The 24,540-nt window shown below is 39.0% G+C and overlaps 1 protein-coding gene across 1 annotated transcript in view; it reads left to right on the top strand.

Moving 5' to 3' along the window:
• AMPH (amphiphysin) overlaps positions 1-23,807 on the top strand; it is a gene marked incomplete at its 5' end in the record, with an annotated part of 132,346 nt that extends 108,539 nt beyond the window's left edge. Inside the window, 8 exons of the mRNA XM_082754800.1 lie at positions 1,544-1,576; positions 2,993-3,043; positions 5,147-5,263; positions 12,520-12,576; positions 16,259-16,405; positions 18,310-18,576; positions 20,366-20,467; positions 23,213-23,807. Of these exons, the coding sequence (XP_082610926.1) occupies positions 1,544-1,576; positions 2,993-3,043; positions 5,147-5,263; positions 12,520-12,576; positions 16,259-16,405; positions 18,310-18,576; positions 20,366-20,467; positions 23,213-23,320 (882 nt within the window). The 3' untranslated portion in view covers positions 23,321-23,807. The remainder of the gene's footprint in view (positions 1-1,543; positions 1,577-2,992; positions 3,044-5,146; positions 5,264-12,519; positions 12,577-16,258; positions 16,406-18,309; positions 18,577-20,365; positions 20,468-23,212) is intronic.
• Positions 23,808-24,540: the final 733 nt, after the last annotated feature.

The raw sequence follows: 24,540 nt of genomic DNA on the forward strand, positions 1-24,540 counted from the left end.
TGGGGACAAAGTAGTAGTGGATGACTATAAAACTACAGAAAGCACTAACACTGAACCTGAGAGAGTCTTTGGTGTTTGGACTCAGGACCATGAAAGGATGTTTGAGGATGGCTTAGACCAAAATGACAATGTTACTGGAGAGAATCCATCCATGGAGTGTATAAACAGGACAGAGCACATTGACTTAGAGGTAACTGACCACACAGAAAAGGACCCTACAAATACTGGAAATGTTCTGTGTGACACTGAATTGTTCAGTGCAGAAGAGTCTGGTAAAGGACCTGAAGACAGTAGCATCAGCCTCCTTCCAAACGGTAGTGCTGCTGATGAAGGCCAAGCTACTCCTGAAAAACTGCGGGCATTGATGCCTGAGACACATGATGCTGCTAGCACAAACTGCAGTAATCTTTGCCTGGATAATACAGAAGACCAAGTGACAGGTAGGGCAGAAGCAGCAGTCACTGAAGAGCATCCTAGTCACAGTGGTATTTCTGAAGTCTTGGAAACAGACCCCTGGCTGGCAAACTGGGATCCAACAGTTACTAATGACTCCTGGGGTTTTTCTAACCTGTCAGATGGCCAAGCCAATGGACTGGATAATTGGCCCTTTTTCCCCCAGCAGCAAGGCGCAGAGGAAGGTAACATGGAAAATGCTTGGTTAGGCATTAGTGATAAATGGTCTACACAGGACCTGGGAGGGACTGATAACAGCTGGGGAGAAGTAGGTGTAAGCACAAGCAATAAAAGTCAGGAGGAACCAGTAAAACAAGGCTTGCCTGGGGAGCAAGCAAGTGCTAACAATCCCGGACCCAGCAAGGAAATAGCTAGACCCTTGGCTCTGTTTCAAATGGGAAATTCCCGAAATGCTAGCACCGAGAGTTCAACTAGTCCTAAAGACAATGAGACCAACAGCTCAGATTTATCTGAAGATGAAATTGCTAACCGGAGATATGGATTGTTGTACCAGGAAATTGAGGCTGATAAAGAAGAGGTACCTACCCCAGTGTGTAGCCTAGTCTAGACAAAGAGTTCCTTAGGCCATGCATAACCTTGTTGTTTCAAAACAATCCATTTGTGTGTTTCCCAGTACCCCTCCTAAGCCCTTGCTATTCTTTTTCGAAAAATTGTCATGCAACTGTTCATAGTGTGGTGCCCTTCAGCCATGTAATGAAACAGGCTGACAAAAATGCATTTCAAAAAGGTGAATGAAGCTTCACACTTTGAAGGCACGTGGTGTCTCACAGCTTCTGTATTTCATACATATAATTTTAAATGCATCTACAGCCTTTTTTTTTTTTTTAGTATATAAAAATACTTGCTCTCTCTTTTTTTTTTCTTTTTATTTTGGTGTCTTCTTTAAGCGTGTGAAACCTGTTATCAAATAGCACTTTCATATATCTTGCTGCCTTGCCCTTCCTTTTGTTCTTTTTTAATTTACTTTTTTTTGGTCTGGCTTATTTTTGTTTTGCAAATAGAAATATTTTACTCATGTTCTCCTCTAGTAAACAAATGATAATTTGTTCTGATCTTCACTTCTACTTAGGCATCCAGCACTGCATTTAATGGATTTGCACAGGTAAGAAATAAACAAGTTTTGAGATTTTATTTTTTTCTGTGCTGTTGAGAAGAGATTAGGACTAGCTGTACAGTTTTGGAAAATCTGTTCTTCAGACTAGCTGTACAATAATGTCATAGTGACCCAAATCCTAAACTTGTCTGTTCTCAGAAAGTATTTGTAGATGTTACCAGGATGCTACTACTCTTGGCCTGATTGAATTTAGTTGGAAAATTCCCATGGCCTTAGCAAGACTGAATTTCTTTTCTCAGAAATGAACTGGTTTAGCATTTTCATTGTGGGGATATTTGTTTGTTTTTATTTTATTTTGTTTTTCTCACTACCCTCAAACCTTGTAAAGCATGGCTTCCTCATGGCTTTTGCATACTTTCAGTAACTGTATATATATATATATATAAAATGTAATTTATCTATTTCTGCAACTTTATTTTCATTTAAAATATATCTGAAAGTTAAGCCCTAGTGTTTACTGGTCTGCTGTTGGTGAGATTGCATTATGCATTGCAGCAGTGCAGCATGTGAAGATCCCATACTTATGCTCTCAAATTCCAGGGCAGTGCCTAAGTCTCAATTTGTAATGCAGATGATCTAGGGCTTTGTTAAGTTCCAGCAACTTTTCAAAGAATGGCATATCCACAGAACACTCTGTACACCATTTTTCAGCACATACAAAAAAGCTGAGCATCTACAAGGCTGGAAATGAGCCTTTCAGTGCTTATTTATTTTACTCCAGGTCTTTTAATTTAGTAAAAGATCTATAAGAAAAGGCAAAAACATAAGTCTTCCATCCCATTTCACTGAGGCAAAATGTTTGCCCCAAGGAAATAAAAATTTTACGCCTACACCCTCACAGTAGGACTGGGACCCATCAATGTTTTTCATATTAAACATTTCTGAATAAGGTATTGAAAAAATTTGTTCTCCACTTTTGTACATTCTTAATGCATGTAGAACTTTGTATCTCTAATTACTTGGCACTATAGCTGCTATTCAAATAAAAGACCAGGATCACAAGGAAGTGAAAGTAGCTCAGAGTTAGTGTACTCCCCATGCACATGTACATGCAGTCTGAAAGAAAAAAAAAATTGGACTTTCTCCACTTTGAAGTGCAGTGTGACTGAAACAAAGTCCTTGTCATTCTCATGTATTTAATGAAGGGTTCTTCACTGCTTTAATAATTTAGCACAGCTTAGAATCGTGGAATATACACTTGAAAAGAATAGTGTCTTTAATATTAATATTGCTTATCTAGTAACAAATACTAATAACTATCTAGATGATCTATTTGCCAACTTATTCTAGGTGAAGTTATAGATGATTTTGCCTGAATAAGCTATAAAATATCAGGTCTTTTTTAGACAGCTGCAAAGATTCCATGTCAAATATTGTCTCATTGATTTTCATTTTTATATCTAGGATGCCGGTGCATTTACAGTGCAATCAAACGAGAATGTGACAGAGACTTTGGTAAGTGGTAGCTTTTGCTGCCTTAAAAATGATCTATAAAAAGAATAACATTTTTAATTTGTGCCAAAATATCTGCTCTTTGTTCGTGTTTTCCATCCTCCAATTCACAAAACCTTAACCTGAAAGAGTAAGTGAGAGTATCACTGTAGTTGTAAATCTTTACTCACTGAAAGCCTTTCACAAGGATAGCACAGCATAAAAGAAAAGAAAAACAGGCTTCCTCATATACTTTTATTTTTCAAAGGTATAGTCAAACAGTTTCCTCACTGATTGCAGTTAAGAAATGACAAGAATGGGAACTATGGTTTAGTGTACATCAAGGAAGTGATGGTACATGATGGATGTTTACATACCCCAATATTACTGTAGCTTTATCTCTCCTCCACATTATTAATAGTAGGCATAATAAAGGGGTGGGGAATATTTTTGGCAATGATAATACTTTGGCAGTTTCTTAGTTTCTGTTAGTCCTTGGTTAGCCTGGAGTATGAATGTGGAATAGCAGCATTGCTGCGCAAGTGCTATAGCTACAAAAGAACAGCAGCATGATACTGAATAGTATTTAATGTGGCTTTCATATAATGCCTGTGGTGGTGCTTATGTTCTGAATGGTTACTGAGTACAATGAGAACATTTTTAGTATTTTTACTTGTTGTTCAAATGTGGTAAATAGTCTGAAGACTGCTTGCCCATGTCACTAGAAGCACATCAACAGAATCTGCATTATAACATTTTGCCCTTGGTTTTAAGCCTGAAAGTTTTTACCAGCATTAAACCTCAGGAAACTCATTAGTCATCTTACCTGCAATAAATCTGTCTTGAGTTTCTCATTTCAGTCCCGTTTCTTCTTTGTGAAATTCCCTAGAGCTGGTATTAACACACTTCCGAGAGAGATTTCTGCACAGTGTGGTATAATATAATGAATGTTTCTTTATTCTGTGCCAAATCCTGAAGGTCTTGTTTAGGCAGACTTCTCTGTACCACATTAAAAACCCAGTCTGCTTAAGGAATATGTGGGAAAAGAAGTGAAAGGCCATGTTGTTTTGTTTCATTTTGTGTTCCTGAAAAATATCAGGGGGGAGAAGATTTTACTATTTTTTTAAGCATTTCATGGAAGCTGTCTCTTCATCACAGGAGACCTTCTATCCAGCTGTATGTTATCAACTCCAAAGCAGCTAAATAGCTTTCGAGCTTCTTATTATGCTGAGCAATTTGTTCATGGCAAATTAATCTACTGGGGTTATTTTAAATGGTTGAGTCAGCCATCTTTATAAATGGAATATGCTGAGCACAGCTTGCAGCTCTCCCCTTGTATGTGTGCGTATTTGCAAGGTGACAGCACCAACGGAGACTGTGATTTTGCTGTGAGCTATTTTATTACAGGACTGAATGTGTTGCAGGGCTGGTGATGTTTACTATATCTACTTGCTAAAAAATAAAAAATAAAAATCCTATCCCAGATTTTAAAAGGGTAGGAATCCCAATAGTGTTAATTGATAAATGGATGCCTTGTAGGTGATTGAGAGCTTAAGTGCTTAAGTTAAAAATAAACCAGGGATGACTTTCACATTTCCAGAATTCAGTGTGAAGCAGTCAGTGTGTATGTAAAAACTGTTAGGGTCTCTGCTAATTCCTTCCCCCCTTTACTGGAGAAGGAGTCTGAGAACTGACAGAACTACAGAATGGGGGATAATTTTAAAAACTCATATTTGAAGCTATAGGTTGGAACACGCATGGCCTTGCCATCACTTTCTGGAGCATTTTTGAGCAAACTGGCTACTTTTCCCTCGTTTTCACTGCCACTTTCAGTAACTCAGTAAAGTAGTGCTCTCTTTCTTTACAAGTGAGGTATATAGGTCTGGCTCAGTTTACATATAGGACGTTGAGGATGCAGATGCCCTGTAGATGCTAAGCAGTAACAAGGTGTTGTAATGCCAAGCATTGCCATCTTCTCCCTGGCAAAGTCCTGCAAACACAGAGCCTGCCAGGAGTGAAGCAACACTGTGGTGCCAGGCAGAGTTCCCATTCCCTTCCTCTCACCCCACTATTACATGCTCCTCAACACTTTTTCCACTGTCTACTTAAAAATCAATAAAACAAAAGACTGAGGCCGAAGAAGCTCCACCTGGAGAACCCAAGATCGAAGAAACCCCTGCTGCTGCTGCTGGGGAAAAGGAGGCCATCCCTGCTGAACCTGCCAAGCCAGCAGAGCAGGCTGCGGTGAGTGACCTGTCCCCCGTGTCCACTCCACCGGCCTCATCTGAGCCACCTCTCATCATGGTGAACGTGCCTGCTGCATTTCAGCCATCCTTTCCATTATTCACTGCCCATCTGTGGTTGGTTTCTCCAGCACCTGACTGCATCACAGCATGTCTCTCCAGCAATGCATGCTGCTTTGGGCCCTAAAATGTCATACTTTTTAAGACTGGCATTTTAGACTGAAGTTCAGCTGAAATATTGTGGTTTTATCTGTTCTGTTTGATTCCAGATGAACTTCAGAAGGGGAAAGAATCGATGCCATTTATAAATGACCTTATTAGCAGTTTTCTCATTTTATTTTAAGCTGAGCTGTAAGCATTAAGACAATGTACATCTTGTGTGGCCCTTGCCAGAGCATGAAAGTACCAGCAAAATGTGATTGTAATATAAAGATCTATAAGTCTTACGGTTTTATAAGCTAGCCACAATCCAAGGAGGAAACTCCAAAGCACCTGTATGGGAGGAAATATGTAGGTGTCAGTATTTGGGGAAAAGAGGGAGGAGAAAAAAATAACAGCTCTGCAAGAAGAGCAAAGCAGGGTACTTGGTATCTCTACAAAATGAGAGGTGGTCTGAGATGATACGTGTAGGGGTAGCATCCTTTTTACAACAGGTATCCCAGTGAATACCCTTTCTGTCAAATTAAGGTTCCTCTTCTACATACTACTTTCAAGATGTCTTGGAGGTGGGTGGTACCCACTGGCTAACAAGCCCCCCAAAAGAAATGCACCAGTTTTTGTAGGCTGCCAGTCTGACAGTACTGATGCTGTCCTCGATTCAATAACTGTTCAAAGTCTGAACAGAAATCTACTGGACCAGAAGCTGACTAGGTATGAAGTTGTACAGTGCTACAGTAAAACTGTACAACAGGAAGTTGTACAGTACAGTTATACTGCAGAATGCTGGTTTTGGGGGATCTGAGTTGATATACTCAGAGACACCCTCTCTGATGCAGGAAAGGCCAATCATTCCTTTTTATAGTGAATAAAATGACCCCCAAATATTTTGTTTTCCCTCACATTCCATGTTGCTGAGTAAAAATGTGAGGGCTGAACCTGAGCACCATTGCAAATTCCTGCTGAAAATCTGGGCAGAAATAGTGGAAATTTTCTGGGTCAGTTCCTTTGCCACAGAAGCCAGTGGAAGTTTCATAGCTGTGTTCATTGACCATCAAGCACATTTCAGTGCAGTAAATGTTCACAGAGGAACTGGGTTCAGCTTGCTGAACCTGCTGTTGGCTTTGGGCAAGTCCCTGTGTATCTTTATCTATGAAGTAGAAATGGTGATGCCCTCCTTATCATAAAAGTAGGCATTTTTTCAGTAAAGCATTTGATATTTTGCCATTTGGGAAACAATATTAAGCAGGGTGCAAATCAACTGAAGAAAGTAGAAGTATCTGGCACCTGCAGACAAGTCAGTGCAGAGCATCGACTTATCAGATATGCAGAGACATGTACTGTCTCGCGGGTCTGTCTGTGGAGTTGATCATATTTAACATTTCTGATAACTGCAATGGCCCAGACACCACAAGCCTGATGGTGACTTTTATTGATGACTACAGGCTGGCTAATGTCACTAACACAAGGGGACAGTGTTAGGAGAGCATACAAACACAACTGAGGGCTGGCTTGAAAGTGTTATGAAGCTCTACCCACCAGTGAGAGGCTGGTTATCTGCTAATGGTGTTGGACCATACAAAAGTCACATGTGATGCTATGCAAACTCTCTTCATCAGAAAGGAGGAAATACTAGTGTCCGTGTGCAAGGCTCTGGAGTATCACACATTAACGACATTAATGACCTTCTCAAAAAAAGATTGATGAGTTTACCTGAGTGGTTACAACTGTTCATACCATGGGATTAAAAAATGGTATGCAATGTGAATGATATGAAGAGGCAGGGATGAGGTTTAGTTGCAGCACCTACCTAATAATCATTCCTCCCTTGCTCCCATCTTTCTAACAAAGAAAAAAAGAAAAAATCATGGATCGTGGATGGAAGGGAGCACAATACTGCTCTAGAGGACTTTGGGGGAGAGGGAAGATAATCCCTGATTTTGTTCAATCCTTCCCATTCTTTGTGGACTCCTAGGTGTGGCAGCAGCATGGCAATGGAGGGAAAGCAATCCCAGTGTGTTTCCTAGAATTATGAATAGGATTCAATTCTGATTACACTTGCATGAATTTTGAGTATGTTTCAATTTTTTTAATTCACTTCTTGTTCATATCCGTAGCAAACACTGGAGCAAGTAATCTCAACATCATCTCCCTACGATAACATACACAAAGTAAGGAGGCCCCACAGTCTGCAGAGACCAGGCTCTTCCCCCATATGTGTTTTCTTTTGAGTTGATATAAATCACAGTAATAACTTGTCAACTCTATAGTAAGGCAAACAATGAGACTGCCTGTCTGAGGCACATTGTTCTGTCAAACTCCTGTCTAAAATGTCTCACATCTAGTCAGAGTAAATTTGATAGTTTGGAATAAAGAAGGAGGGAGGGAAAGTGAAGAGAGGAGGGATGGGCAATCAGTATTGGTCAGGAGTCCTTTTCTGGTAAATGAATGGCAGGAAATAATGTAGAAGAACAAATGTCAATGCAGCTTTGAAGGTTGTTTCTAGATGGCTTTATCTTGTTTTTCTGTAAGGATTTAATGAAGAAAAAAATGTGATGGAAATGTCTTTTTTTTTTTTTCTCTCTCTGAAGGGAAGTCTTGTCCTTTTTTTTGTGCACTAAGATGAATTTCGAAAATCTGTTGTATGTCTGAAGTGCAAATTAAGTGACAGGCTGTGGTCATTCACCGCTCCTTCACTCATCAGCTGGCATGACCTTTTCAGGCATTTTGCTGCCTGACCATCACTGAGAAGTGTATTACATATACAATAATAATAATAATACTTGGTCCGTGTCCTTCCAGTAGGTGCTGCAAAGGACTGCAGAGCTATTGGGAGTGGGGAGTGGCAGTTTAGTAGTAATCCAGGAGGATGGTCATAGGCATTAAACAGAAGTTAAACAGTTTTGATTAGGTTTGTGCTTGGTGGGTTTTTGTTTGTTTTTTTTTTTTTTGTGTGTGTGTGTTTGTTTTCTTTTGTTATTTATGAAGTTGTCCTTACTAATTTGGGAGAGATATCTGGGAAAATAAGTTAAAGCATTTATTTAAAAAAAAAAAAGTCATTCTTCATTTGGCTCTGAGGGGTTGTTATTTCAAGCAGTGCTTTCCAGGACTCACAAAAAAGAGCTCTGAAGGTTAGAATTAACAACAAATGTGATCAAAGCTAAGGAAAAGTACAGTGTTTCAAAAGATGAAAACATGTCATTTCTCAATAGCAGTTCCACATTCATTTACTTAATGAGTGATGGTTTACTTATAAATTGGAGTTGTAAAATATTAATAGATGTTTTCCTGATAGGAATCTTTTATTGGTCTTAGTAATTTCCAGACTGTAGTCACAGCCACTAATCAGTTTAATTTTTCTGTAGCAAATTTTCTGTCAAATCACATTAACCCATAGAACTTATGGCATGCATTGTTTGTTGTAAGAACTTTGTAGTAAATTTATTGGTAGGGCTTTAATTTAAATTGAAGAGAGGGTAGTCTAGGGGATAAGGTACCATTCCCTGCTCAGGATTTGGTTTCCTTTACTTTCTGTTTCGTAGTCTGCCCAAACAATATTGCCAAAACTCTTACAAGAGTTCATCAGAGTTGCTGTATGAGGTATTATTACATGTTCTTGTTCCTTTAGAACAAATACCATTTCTATTAGTTAATGGCAACAGTTGATCCTTATTTTGGTGGGGGGGACAAAATGGTAGGTAACTAAAGGACCAGAAGCACCGTGTGCACCAGAACAACTGAAGCCAGCCATAGTAAAAAGTTCTTCTTGCATGGACTTTTGCACGCATTTGCACACATTTCCTTATTTCCACTGTATCCCCAAAGGCAGACATAAAATCCAAAGGATAAAGGATATAATGCATTAACCGCAGATTGATTTCTTTTCAAATAATAATACCCGTATCACCACATCAATTTTTTACATTCAAACAAAGATGGTAAGTGTACGGTATAACAAAGAGAAAGATTAGCAAGTCTTGTTATTTCCCTTTCTTATTCTCATTCATGGGAAACTCAACACCCGGAGTTCACAGCTCTGCTCAGAGATCAGCTTTTTTATTTCCTTATGCTCATTAGTTTGGAAAGAGCCTTTCTGTGCTTTGAGTCTGATGCTTGTCTGGACTCTGATGTTCTCCCATTAAAGCACTCAGACACTCAGCTAAATACTGTGGTTTTCAAATCTGTGTGTAGGCACATACGAAACTGCCTTCTGATAAATTCTTTGCAGGCACTGAAAAAGTACAGCACAGGCCCAGAAAGAGTCTCCAGCTTAGAGGGTATCCAGTTATGGTTGAATCCCACTCTAGGTACAATTTGTGGAACCCAAATGGCAGAGCATGTAATTTGGGAGAGCAGTCCAATGGTCAGATATAGAAGAGTGCTCATCTGTGTCCAAATTCGGAGCTTGCAGCTAAGTACATGTACAAGATTGGCGTGTGAGGCCATTGAAAAATATATGGCCTCCAAAAATGAGAGGGAACTGATGTAGAACAGTGTTCTTCTTTTGAGATGTGCAGAAGCAGATTTTACTCTATTAAGGGAATTGGGGTGTTACTTACCTCAGACTTTTTTTTAGTCTTCCTATTTACTAGGCTGTCATGCCTTAAAAATGGCACAGTTCCTGCTACCATGCCTCCCTTTTCTAACTCCCAGCTTACAGCTAATCAAAAGAGCAATGAAGCTAATTTGACAAGTGCAAAATAATCCTTAGAAAGCAGGGCAATTCCCCTTACTTTTCCTTTTCCTACCATAACTGCATTCAGTTATCCTGAAAAACAGTTGTCATTTGAAAATACAGGTATGTACGTGTCAGATTTTACGAAGAAGCCCAAAGTACTGCTCTGAGCTTGGCTGATGGGATTCTTACAAGAGAATACCACTAGGTTATTATTAAGAGAAGGACAGGGACTGGCACATTCTTGATAATAAAGTGCAGAATGATGCTCATTTCTGAAGGCAAATTGACTTGTAAATACAGATGATGGGAAAAATTCAGCACTTTTTTTTGTAGCAAAAATAGGGAAAGTGTTTATCTATCAACTTCCCATTGGACATATGGCTTTTATGGGCAATAGAAACATATGTGTATGTATCTTCTGTAAAAAAAAAAGAAAGAAAAAAAAAAGGAAAGAAAAGAAAAAAAAGAGCAAGACTTCTGTGGGTAATTATATGCATTCATGCATTGCTAGTAAGAAATATGTATTTTGCAGTTGATATATATATATATTTTTTTTTAAGACCCTCTATAATCTCTTTCAAACTTACTGCAAAAAACAGGACTTTGTGGCAGAGGTTTGACAGCTTCAAACAAAAATTAATGATTTGGAAAAAAAAAAAAGTTATATAACAGTGTAATTTTAACAGGATAAAGCTATGAGAGGTTTCCATGGTAACGTTGCTGTCAGCAGCTGCCTTGCCCTGGCATCTGGACACGGTTGGGGTTTATGAGGTGACTGCAGGCAATACTAGAAGATTAGATTAGAAAAAACATGAGTGATGTGAAGTTTGGATGTAACTCAGCATCCTCTTATTAAAAAAGGAACATGTAAGCATTTCAGCTGAAACTTCTAGAAATGTTGGAGTGACCATTGCAGGCATGTGGAGGCAGTTGGCTGAAGCCTGAATACTTGAGGTCTAACTAATTTCTGATCACTAAAGTGAGTCCAAGCAGTTCAAGTTACTGTGTTCTCACATAGGTTTGCATAATTTGTCTTCACCCTTACAGGTCTTCTGAAAAATCTGACATAGCTGTGTTTGCAAAACAGCCTCAAAATTTATTAGCAAAGTAGATTTCTCTAAGGCGGCTTTGATCTACTTCTCCTTAGAAAAGCATCTTTAGAAATCAGTCCTGAATTTTAGCAATTTTGATAGTTTGTTGACCTTACTAGACCTACACTTGTTGATCTAGGTGGAATAATAGCCAAAACTGAATCCAAGCCCAAGCAGAAGAAGCGTTGTTGCTGGTTAAATCCCTACATGCTGCAGTAGAATTGGAAACCAGCAAGGTCACAGCTGTCCCACAGAGTTTGGGAATAATAGTGCCTGTTTTTCCTCATTTCCGAAACTTGGAACTCATGCAGTTTTACGGCTTCTCTGAGAAGGAACCTGATGTTAGATACCATCTGTGCTGTAAAAAGCATTATTTGGGGGGAGCCCATTACTGCTCAGTGCAGCTGTGATCCCTTGAACATCTACATGGGTGTCAGATTTAGAAAGCCACTGACACATGTCTAATTTTTGGATGTCAGGCACCTACTGTATGTATCACTTAATATGGACCAAAAGAAAGGCAATTCTGAAAAAAAAAAAGATGAACTTTGTGACCCATCTTTTGAGCAATCCCTTTAAATGAGTTGCAGTCCAACATATGTAGAAGAAGTGCTTTAGAAAGTTTACCTGGGAAGTCTGGTGAGTTTCAGGGGAAGCACCAGGTTATAATGAGAACAGTGTGACTCTTGGGTGAGAGAAATTTGAGGCTGATGGAAAACTGCAAGGTCAGCCGTGTTGTGGGTTGCTGGTTATTAAAAATTCTTCCAAAATACAAATACTGATAACAAAAATAAATTAAATTGTCTTTAGCACTTCCAGCACAGTGGCAATGATATAAGTAAAAGGCTTTATTTCTTTTTTTCTTTTTCTTTTTCTTTTTCTTTTTCTTTTTCTTTTTCTTTTTCTTTTTCTTTTTCTTTTTCTTTTTCTTTTTCTTTTTCTTTTTCTTTCTCTTTCTCTTTCTCTTTCTCTTTCTCTTTCTCTTTTTCTTTTTCTTTTTCTTTTTCTTTTTTTTTTTCTTTTTCTTTTTCTTTTTCTTTTTTTCTTTTTCTTTTTCTTTTTCTTTTTCTTTTTCTTTTTCTTTTTCTTTTTCTTTTTCTTTTTCTTTTTCTTTTTCTTTTTTTTTTTAGCCTACAGCTACTTTTAATTCAGATGATATCTGACAGCAAGAATCTTTCTACTTGCTGTATTCTATCCCATATTTAGTTCCCACCATTCATTTCATTGCATCCCATACATGCTATGCCTTCATTGAGCTTGATTAATGCCTATTTCTCTGCAGCCATTCCCTCAGCATGAGTAAGGTGATGACCATATTTCCTCTTTATGCAGGACAGTGTGGAGGCAGGGGATAAAGAGACAACTGGAGTTGCTGAGAAAGAGAGCGAGGTACATATGAAGAACATCAGGAGTGTGGCTGTGCTTTAATATCTTCAAGAGAAGTGTGGCAAAAATATATATTTGTCATTTGCATGTTATCAGTATGCAGCCAATACAATGCAACTGTGACCCAGCTGTGGCATCAGAACAACTCTCACTCAGAGCAGGACCTACCTTACAAACTGCTTGTTGCAGCAGTATAGAATGATAAATATCTCAGGACAGCTTTATGAAAGACTCTATGACATACTGAATTTCTCTGTAGCTGGGCATGCATGAAATCTAATGGTTGCGTTTTGCTTGTACTTCTTCAGAGGTGATAAAACAAGTCACTCTGAAGCCTTTTACACTAAAGCAATTCAATAACATGTTCAAATGTACACAGAGAGCAGCACAGGAGGAAGGCTACATACTAAATGCAGGAAGAGAAGTAGAGTTTGAGAAAGAAATCTGGCATTAGCCCTGCTGGAATCTCGTATATTTATGTGGCTCCAGGCTCCCCCAGTGTTACTGGGAAGTGAGGCTTGCTGCCAGCAGCTGTCCCTCCCGAGCAGCACAGTTCTGAGTCAGGATGAGGCCCTACTGCCAGGGGCTGGCTTTTCCCCAGTGACCCGCAACACTGACTCACTGGTACTGTACTCCTCGCAGTCCTGACGCACCCACGTAGAAATCAGTAGAATTACTCTGGCAGGAATGTACGGGACAGAGGTGGTAGGTCAAGCCCAGTTGCTGTGGCTCTTGGTGTGGACACAGTGCAAGAGTGTCTGCATTGCTTCTCTAGCATTGGCTTATTGCTCCCAACAGCTCTGGTCCCAGACGAAATTCCTTGCCATCCCTTGATCACCAAGGCTAAGTCTTTGAAATGTATCTCTCCCCAGTTTTCCAATGCACTTCCTTGTAAAGTCAAGAAAGTCAAGGTCTTTTCTCTGGTAAGTTTGACCCTGTGTGCTGTTTGAAGGAGCAGTATTGCTGAATGCAGAAGAGCTCCTGTCAGGCATCAAGCTATTTGCTAAACTGATATCCTGGCTCCAGTGGAGGATGGTCCCTCTGATGATGTACCTTTCATAACTGATTCTTTGGTATTCCCCAGAAAGTCTTCCAAGGGTTTGCAAGCAATTGATATGTTCCCTAAAGCATGATGACTAGTTCTTCTTGGCTTTATGTTAGCTGGCTTAGCTGTAATTATGACTAATTGTCATAAAAATTACCCGGTCCTTTTCTGAACCCAGCCATGGAGTTAGATCTTCAGCTTTGGAAAATCAGCATTGCTCAGTGAGCTCCTCCCACAGCCCCCCAGCTGCAGACTTGGTAGCCCTCCTTCTCCTCTTCCTGGCCTCATTCTTGCTGCTGCCAAATCTGTGGCATTGTACTGAGCTGACAGTGCTGTTAATTAGTGGAAATCCAACTGCATGGATCAGCTACTTGTTGGGTAAAGAAGCATTCACTTTTACTGCAGTTAAATCCAAGTGGTTCTTTTATCACAGCCCTCATTATGTTAGATGGCCCCTTCTTTTTCTCCTTTGTAATGGGGAAACTCTCCAAGTGTCGATAATACTGCTAGAAATAACTAGTTTGGAACACTGTTAGACTGTGTAATGTTATGTAAAACAGGTTTGTGGGGTTGGTTCTCAATATGAAGTTAAGTAAGATTGATAACTATATCCACAAGTGCGTGTTTCACCATAGCTGTGTGTGGGATGCCAGCTGTCCTGAATTCTGTGGACTGAATCGCCTCTTTTTCCTTTTTCCTTTCTTTTAATATTAATCAAAAATATTTGAGGCTGATAGTGAGTTTCATTCTGTGTTAGTACACATGAGATTTTGTAAAAGCTTCTTCTAATCATCTAGCTGGCTTTGTTTTTGTATTCTAAGGCACAAGAATTAATGATTGCGCAGTTGTGAGCTGTGGTATGCATTCAGCGTGTTACAGCTACAGGCTGTGAGAGTGTCACCCTCTTGGTGCAGACTATTTGAGAGCTGATTCATGTAAATTAGAATTCTCCTCCTTTGTGAAATAAAACGGGCTATACAAATCCAATAAATAAAAAAGAAGCATTGATCCTAATCACAACAGACAGCAAGATCGATTTCTGCAGCATGCTGTTAGAAGTGCATGGTATAAAATCAATCTGACATGCACTCTGTTCTCCCTGTTACATACTAGTCTCTTCCAGGGCTTTCACATCGACCGTTTATTTGAATATCTTCCTGGGTCAAGACTGCTAAAATTGGCAATACTATGAGAGACAGGCTTGCATACCTTACAAGTCACAGGAGATGCCAATGTTTGCCCCTGTCTTTCGATGTTACTTCTGTTTATGACAGAGCATCCTTCACCAGCAGACTTCCTAGTTCAAGCTAAAAGCTGGTCTGGTAATTTCTACAAAACACTGTAGTATTTTCTGCCTTCAAGGACTCCAGAAGAATTTGTCACATTAATTAATAGCAATCAATAGGAGTGGTGCTCAATATTAGGTATTGCTAAAAAAAACAATGTCTGAAGAATGCCCATGAACAATTGCAGGCAGTTCAAGTTCAGTTCAGGTAGCTGAATTAGTCTCATCCATGAAGGGAAGATCAAGCTGAAGAAACAAGGAGCAGCAGACTGTTAACTGAAGATTGGAGACATTTCTGCTAAATGTAGATTGACATAGGTACCTAGAAAACAGTTTTTCTTCAGTGTTAAAAATTCCATACTGAAGTTAACTGGATTAACAGAATGTGTTTCATACTTTACCTTCACCCTCCAACCTCTAGAATGAATCCAGTATAAATACACTTCCAATACTGTTAACATATGCCAGTATGTACCAATACAAATGTTAGGTTGATAAACAAATTACAGCAATAGTATCTGCTGGATGATGGATTTAACACTGATCTACAGGAAGGTACTTTTCTATCCACCTTTCAACAACTGGAACGAAACACATTCACTTTTCGGCATGGACTCATGACAAATGATTCAGTCATATCCAACCTGCTTGGGCCTTTATTCATGTTTGGTTTTGTTTTATACTGACCTGTATACAGATATGTACAGTTATTTTTTCTCATATCTGATGACATCTGAAGATTTCTGATCTTTATCCATCTGTAGAATATATTTGCTTCTGCTTATGTAGCCCAAATTGCAAGTAGAAAGGAGTCTATAATTAAGGCAATGTTCTCGAAGCCAGCCCAGGTCTAGAGGTAGGTGATAGCAGCTGGAGAAGACTTGTAGCCTGTTCCTAAGAACATGCTTTTCTTACAGAATGTAGCTTGGAAGCAATTAAGCCTTGAGATTGCAGTCACATAACTGTTTCAGAGGATAATGGAAGGAGCATGTTTTATTTGCATATCTTATCAGATAGAAGATCTGATAAGAAAAATACAAGTCTTGACAAACTTTAACTACACTAATAGCACCTGTGGACTCTGCTAAATGTTCACAGTGAGGTTTCTTAAATGTCTCTCTCCCACTTGTTAATCAACCTCACTGTACATACAAGCTTACCCTTATGCTCCCTGCACAGCACATCAGGCACGGGATGGCAGCCTCCCACACTGCTTTCCCCCATACGTCAGGGGAAACCCCATGGAACCAAAGCCATGGGTTGGCAATGCCAAAGGAGGTCACAGAGCAGGGGATATCTCCAGCTGATATCCACAACTTGTGTCCTGAAAGGTTTCTCCTTCCTGTTATTCACAGGTGGTAACTGCAGTGAAAGGGACAGCAGCAGCAGAAGACAGTCTGACAGTGGCAGCAGGAGCTGGTGACGGTGCTGTCACTGAAAAGGAGGCTGTTGCTGAAGGTGAAGAACCTCAGGGAGAAGAAAAGGAGGCTGATGCATCTCAGGTAACTCATGCTGCTACATGGGAGAGTGTTAGAGGAATTGGCCCAGATCCAGCATCCTGACACAGGCAAGGCTGTTGCAGCTCTGTACGTCCAGATCCAATGAGTAGTGAGGCTGAGCATGTATTCCTCGTCAGTACACAGACAGAGCACACATATACACCACGTATATACTTGTGTACACCACCAGCCACAGAAATTGCAGATATGCACAGAGTACAAATACGAATGGAACTGGCAGTCTCATCCTGCTCCCCTCACCAGCTGAGCAGGGTGGAGGCCTACCAGGGAGAAGATGTATATATTCTCATATACATGCTGCTTTTGGATCCCACTCTCACCACTTGCTTTCATCTGGGTGTTCAATCCCTCAAGGCAGCAACCCTGCTCCAGTTGCTGGTACACACCTTTGCACATGGACATAAATACACGTGTCCACAGATGGAGCTGGCCAGGACTCCTCTGGTCACCAGTAACCAACTGGTCACTGGCACAGTGGCTGTGACACCAATACATGGATATTACAGAGCCTTCGCCCTGGAGAAGAGTTAGCATGGAATTTAATGAGAAGATACAACAAACCATGTTCATCAGGTACAGGGCACAGCCACACATTCAAACCATCCACTATTTACATGCATGTCCCACACTAATTCTTCCCTAGATCACCTAGATCCACCCCTTTCCCCGACTTTGCTTTCTCCCCTAAATATACCATAGGAAGTCTTGTGCAATAATATGTTCCCCATATTATTGTCACACCTGGATACTCAGGCTGAGGCTGCCATTGGACAGATCCCTTCTGAGTCCTCAATTTGTGCTCCCACCTGTCCTGGTGCCCCTGTGCTTCTCTGGGAGATGGACCCTCAGTGGGTTGACGACTCCTGTAATAGGCCTGAAAGCAGCCTGTGCAAAGTATTATTTGGGTTCCCCCTCTTGGTATTGATTCTGTGCTCCTCTGTGAGCATGTGGATAAGCTTTATCACGTAGCCTAATGGTGTTCAGGGCTTTCTTTGGAAAAACAGAGAAAGTTATGGACTTTTTTTTTGTTATTTTTTGTCTCCCAGTGTCAGGTCCTATCAGTAGAATTACTTTGGTTTTGGTAAATCAAGGTGGTCAAAATATGTATCTGCATCTGTCTTGGTGTTTTTTCTTATTTGATCTCTGAGGAGCTGGGGAACAGCTACTAGAGCAGACCCTGCAGCTGGGCAGACAATTGCCACCTTCTGTCATCTCACGTTGTATTTCTTCTGTGCACCAGAGAAAGATATCTCACAGAAGAGTAGTGAACATATACTTCTCAGCTTGGATGCTCCAAAAAGTTTCATTAAATGCTTTTTGTCCTAAGCTGCATTATTGGTCAGATGCTAGCTTTCTCTGCTTCCCATTATATTGCTGTAAAGCAGAAGAAATCCCCTCAGTCCATCAAAGTAAAAGGTCATGTTTTCCTCTTTCACCACCTTTATATCACTATTATCCTGCTGATTTGAATTTCAGAAAAAAACATAGGACAGTGACTCAAGGAAATGGTGGCATTATCCAAGCACACCTAAAGAACAGGCACAAAGAGAAAGTTCTGATAATTTCAGTGCACATTGAAAATGAAACCCAAACTACCTGCAGAGAGTTTTTATTATTTTCCACAACAATTTATATTAATACAGCAAGTAGACTTAGGAGAAATAAGGGGAGATGGTGAAAATTAAAGAGAAAGGATATACTCCTTTGTATTTCTGCATAAGTGCGGTTTTCTGTCTTTATGTAAGAATCCACTCTACAGTGAAGAAAGAAATCCCCCTATTTGCTCTCTGCAATAGGTAAACAACTGTGTTTTCCAACTTGAAATAAAGTAATAAATACTCTACTGTTGCCTTTTGTTGTTATTTTCTTTGTTTGTTTTTCCCTAGGAAAAGGTCAGCAGCATCCCTTCAGTAGTAATAGAGCCAGCATCAAACAATGAAGGGGAGGGAGAAGAACACGAAGTTGTCATGAATGAGTCCAAAGATGTTTCAGCAGAGTTAGACACTCAGGGCACTGACAGTTCTCCCAGTGAAACTTCTCAAGTTGGAAGTGAGCAGAAACCCACTGAAGAAATCCAGGCTGCACCTTCTCAAGATCAGGTTGTTTCATCAGAAGACGCAGCTTCTGCCATGCCACCCGGCTTTCTCTTTAAGGTCAGCTTGTTCATTCTTCTTTTAGACATCCCTTCAGATCTAGCTTCTGTATCTGAAAGTGCAAACATTGTGATGTTTTTCTGAGGCCAAAAGATGCTTAGTTTCCCAGCCACATGTATGCACATACACACACACAGACAAACACAACTTTTTGGTTGTGTTGTCTCCATATGAAAAATTTGAGAAAATATATTTTCTGCACACATTTTTTTGGGGGTATTTCATTATGTAGCTGTAGGATGTGCAGGAGTACTCCTTTCATCTCACCAAATTACTACTGTCAGCGAATATATTGAGTAAAAGTCCATTGCTACAGATTTATTCAGCACTATTGCATGATCATATGTTAATTATATCAGAAAAGGCATTTTTTTTCCTGACTGAGAATCTATAATAGAAGTTCTGGCTCTGTTGAAATCTATGGGACTTCTATAAATCATTGTAATGAAGCTAAAGTGTAATTTTATGACTTTAGTAATATTATACTTATAAACTGTTAGGGTAATCAAACAAAAGTTTAATGAGGCATGAGAGAAATTCTCTCCTTAGCTGGCAAGACCCACAGGGTTTCCTGGTTCACAAGGTTCTTTGATAATTCTTCTCACTTCAGCATCACTAAGCAGGAGGAAAGCTCCTTGAGGATGGATGAACTTTACATGCTTCCTATTATCTTTGCATACTTCAGACTAATTAGTCCCATAGCACTACAACAGTATGCTATTCTTCCTTATCTATTCTCATTGCTCAGTGTTTTCAGCAAACTTTGAGAATAGCATTAAGGTTAGGGTGACCAGTATTGTGCAGTTTTGACTCAAACATGCTGACATAGTTCATCTTTTGTTTTTCATCACACTCCCTTGGGTCAGGCATAAATAAGGAGAAGCAGAATATATGCCTGCCATCTGGTTCTTGATGCCATTTCCTTTCATTATTGCAGAGCTGCTATGGAACTGGTCGTGCCTTTGAGAAAACTAGGGTAGCATTTCTCTTAAGGAGGTACTATAGAACTATTTAGTTAAAAGGATCTGTTCTCAACAGCGTAATGACCCCACCAATGTATTCATAATCACCGCTTTGAAAGACAGATAGTTTTGGTATTCCCATCTGCCAGTTAATGGGAGTTCTTTCCAGGACAAACATAAGGTAGGGTTCCCACTACTCGCCTCTTTAATTGTCTATTGAAATTGGTGCCATACCTCTCACTCCAGTTTCCACGGATGTTTATGGCAAGAATAATATCTAGTGGCCAGAACAAGTGAGGGGCTGAAATAATAGTACCAGGGAGTCTTTTCCAAGCTTATTAGCAAAATCCTGACATCTTTCTCTCAGACCTAGTGATGATAGTGAGGAATGTTCCTTACACAGAAGTTCCTTACACAGAAGGAGTAAGGTCACAGGACTTGTCCAAGAGGCAGTACTTGTGGGGTTTCGCAGTATCATCTGTCCCTGAGATATACTATGACCTTGTGAAAGGATGTCAGATATCTCTCAGGAAGATTTACCTAAGCTTCCTTCATCTGTTTCTGAAATTATGAATAGAAACTTTAATGTGAAATGATGTTAACATTAACAATACCTATCATACCTATTTATGGCCATGCTTCCATAAAGAATGGGGAGTTAAAAAATAAATATTATTATTTATTTATTGAGGGGTTATTAGTTATTTACTTATTGGGGAGTTAAAAAAATAAATAAATGAAAGAGTGCATTAATCCTCCTTTTTTTTTTTCTTTTCCCACTGTCTCCGTTTTGATCATGTCTATGTGTTTGGTATTATTTTCTTTAGGTTGAAGTTCTACATGATTTTGAGGCAGCTAACAGTGATGAACTTAATTTAAAACGAGGAGATATAGTACTAGTAATTCCTTCTGAGACCACAGCTGATCAGGTAAAAACATGATTATTTCACTTATTTATGTTTTTCTTTTTTTTTTTTTTTTTTTTCTCACAGATTATAGTTGATAGGAAATGTTAATTCAAAATGTCACTGCTGTTAGAAAACATGAACATTCTAATTTTGTTTTTGTACTTAGTTTCATTTGAGACTAACCAGTATAGATGACTATGGTTAAAGTCCCAGATACAGAACATGGTCCAACCACAACATATTTTTGCTAGGGCTTTTTTATGCTACTTTGTAGCAAATTTTATACAGGCATACATGCACACATAGACTTAAAACAGAAGGTGACTTATGAATTGTGCATTGTGTTGCTATCATCTTGTCTTAATGTTGAAGCAGAACTGGTTAGATGGTCCCCACATATTCAGACTGTTTATGTGGGGCTTTGGATAAATAATACACATTTGCCCAAAGACTGGCCACTGAGACTGCTACAACTGTGCTGTCCTTCAGCCAAGTTACAGGGAGGTGCTCCTCTCTGTGCTCTGTACCTCCAAAGCTAATTCTGGAAACCTCACACAGAAGTGTTCTTGAACTGCATTGGTGATCACCTTGTCTTTGATAAAAGAACCCAACGGTTTAATTTCAATTAAGTAATTCCATTTTGTTTTAACCATGCATTTCCAGTGAATTTTTAAACAATTTCATTCCACATATTGAACTGAATTGCAGTGAATTGATTTTTGACTACTGCTTTAAAAGAAGACCATCCACTTAGTACCAGCCACTCCATGGGCATCTGCTTGTGCCAGAAGTGTCATTGAAGTCTCCCACTGAACTGGGGACTGGAAGGTAGGGTACTGAACCCTGCTTGCTGAGGTAGCTAAGAGCTCTGCTCTGAATGAAGAACATTTCTTAAAAGAGGTTTAAATACTAACTCCACAAGCACATATTTGGAGAGCTGGAGAGTGTATTTGAAATTGGTTTGATGCCTGATGATGTGAAAAGGTAGGTTATAACCAGTGTTCAGGTTCTCAGCTGAGCTTTCTTCTGATACAAGAGACAAATAATTGTTTTGTTTTAGTTTGTTTTAATTTCTGAATAAAAGATAAAGATTTTTTCTTTCAGTAGGGTGCTCTGTTCTTCTATAGGGGTAGATTCTGTTATCCTTACACAAATTATGCTGCACAGTACCACATGGGCAGTTCAACTGATTTAATTATCAGTATCTGCAGAATAGAACACTGCAGGATAAGGATATCAGAATCTTTTTCTTTATCTTCAAGCATTTTTTCTTGGGATGTTTTGTATTAATTGTGCTTAATCTTCACTTAGTGAATCCATTAAGTATCTTTTTCTCTTGTGGTGTGCATCCAAATCCCATTAGCATTAATTGGAGTAATTGTGTTCAGTGATGAAGAAAATAAACCTTTATGCATTCATGTTTCTGAGACCATTCTGTTCCTATCTTTATTACTTAGTACATATTTGCCCTTCATGTTTAACATCACCATAAAACTCAATATTTTTGTCTTTTACCAAATACTTTGTTGATTCATATGTAGTATTTTTATCTTATTCTTTTTTTCTCCTATAAAATTGACCTGTCTAAAACCATAATTCTTATATAGCTGGTGACATCAGCATTCCCTGCTCAAAACTAACCAGTCCCACCCGGTGGCTTCAATTTTTCCATTATTATTGAGTTGGAATTATTATCCATTAAAACTGTGCAGTCCTTAGTAGAATGTACTCTGGCCATGCTAGAAAACTGTAGTTCCTCTCTCTCAGATAATCTGTGTGCTTTAAAAACATGTCCCCAGTTATTCCATCTCCTTGTGTACTTTCTGTACATTAGTAATATGGCAGCATTATAAATTTCCTGCTAATCATCACTTTGCTCTGGCTCCTGTTCTTAAAATGAACAAAGCATGGAGTCAGTGTGATGAAAATAGAATCATAGAATCATAGAATATCCTGAGTTGGAAGAGACCCGTAAGGATCATCAAGACCAACTCCTGGCACCGCACAGGTCTGCCCAAAAGTTTAGACCATGTGACTAAGTGCACTAAATAGGTTGATCACTTCATAAAAATACTGAATGGATTTTATTCCAGGTAAAATTGATAGCATGTCAGAGAACCCAGCACTCTCCAATAAGAAATCTCTCTTTAAATTGATGATGATTTGGATTGCAATTTTGCATGTCAAGTTCTGGTTTAGGCTGAAGTTTACAGGAATTTTTGGAAAAGCAGTTGAGTATCAACTGATTTTGAGTTTCTAGGGACAGTAATAGCAGAAGATACAAGAATTGTTATTTCTTCTGACTGCCAATATATGAATGAGACAAAAGAACCCTCAAGGAAAATGAAAGTCAAATTTAAAACTTCATTTTCCCCTTGATCTGTCTCATTATATAATGGTTCTAGGCCACTGCTATGCTCTTATTGTGTAAGTATGCCAATATTGTTGTGATAACTTCAAAAAATCTCCATATCCATTTGCCCAAATGCTGATCTGTTTCAATACTGAATGACCCAGAAGGCTGATTATTCAACTTTGAGTTCAGCTAAGGGTTAGATGGGCTAAAGGCCATACAGTACACTCACAATCACTCAATAACACTGGTCTGGCAGAATCAAGAAAACAATCTGTGCAAAATCAGAGGCTGCTATTTAACCAAAGCACCACATCTTTTAGCCAGGTGACTCTAAAACCTCTTCAGGTCTGAAGCACGTAAAAAAGAAAGTGGGGAGACCTGAAATTTAAGACTCTGTCTTTTTCTTACAGGAGGCTGGCTGGTTGACAGGCATTAAGGAATCTGAGTGGCTTCAGTACAGGGATGCAAATAGTTACAAAGGACTTTTCCCAGAGAACTTCACACGCCATCTGGAGTAGTTCTTCTCTCAGGCACAGGAATGTGGCATGAAGCTCAGTTAGTAGGTTTTTAACCTCTTTGAAACACAGGAGCCCACTGTTTTTGTAGTTTAAGCTGTTAATGGTTTACAGATTGGTGCCAGACAAAGCTGGTGGAAACATATCAAAATGAGCATGAGTGCAAACAGTTAAGCTAGCAATTTCTGAAGCAGTATGTGGAAAAAAAAAATCAAATAAAAAAGAAATGTCCTTATTTGTTCACATGTATGTGGCAACAGGTTTGCTTGTGCTTTGTCAGAGCTATGGTGATCCTGTATTTGGTCCTTTCCCATGAAATCTGAAATTAGCCTCCTCAATACCAAAACCTTAACTTCTCTGCACTAAGTGTATTGTATTGAGTTGCACTGCAGAAGATTTAATTAGTAATCCTGTAGTAATGAGGTCAAACTATTATAAGTTTCATGTGTTTAAAAAAGATAATTAACTGCTGCAATGTTTTTCAATGTTATTTTTGGACATGCATAATATATATATACACACAAGAAGTCGTGTATATATAAGTGCATATGGATATATATGCATTTTCACAATGTCATCGTAGTTCTTTGACTGTGTAGTGTCATCAGTACATGCATTGCTCTTTCACTGTCTGGCATTACAGGAAACAGTTTTGTTTGAAAGCAAAACTAGCTGCTCCATTGCCAAAACATTATACAGTATCTGTGTTTGTAATGTGAAATTTTCATTCTGAGATGATGAATAACATCATGTTCAAAGCTGCTAAACCTTTGAGAAGGCATGGCTCAGTCTCCTCTTCCAGCTGCAGTAGTTACGATGAGATAATCTGGAGGGGGAGCTGTTATGATGCTAATCTATACTTTTTTATTTAATTGGCTGAATAAGAAAAAAAAAAAAAAAAGACAGAACTAATCTATGAGAAATAAACACAATATATTTTCACTATATGTATTTATGCAGCATACCTTCACAGATCCTTTTAAATTAAGATATATAATGTATCCTGTATCAAAAAGTCATCTGTAACTTATGTTTTCCAGTGCTGTGTCATTAAAAATAAACCTTTGATCCAAAGAAGTTGTTTCATCTGTGGTGCTTTTGAAGTTTTGTTAAAAAGAATTTCACATAGTTCACGTGTTGTATTAGAGAATCTAATCTTATTTTAATAACACTTTTTCCAAAGAAACACAGCATAACAGGCATACCATCTAAATTCTTGCTCT

The sequence above is a fragment of the Aythya marila genome, assembly GCF_965140915.1.
Source record: "Aythya marila genome assembly, chromosome: 2".
Lineage (NCBI taxonomy): Eukaryota > Metazoa > Chordata > Aves > Anseriformes > Anatidae > Aythya > Aythya marila.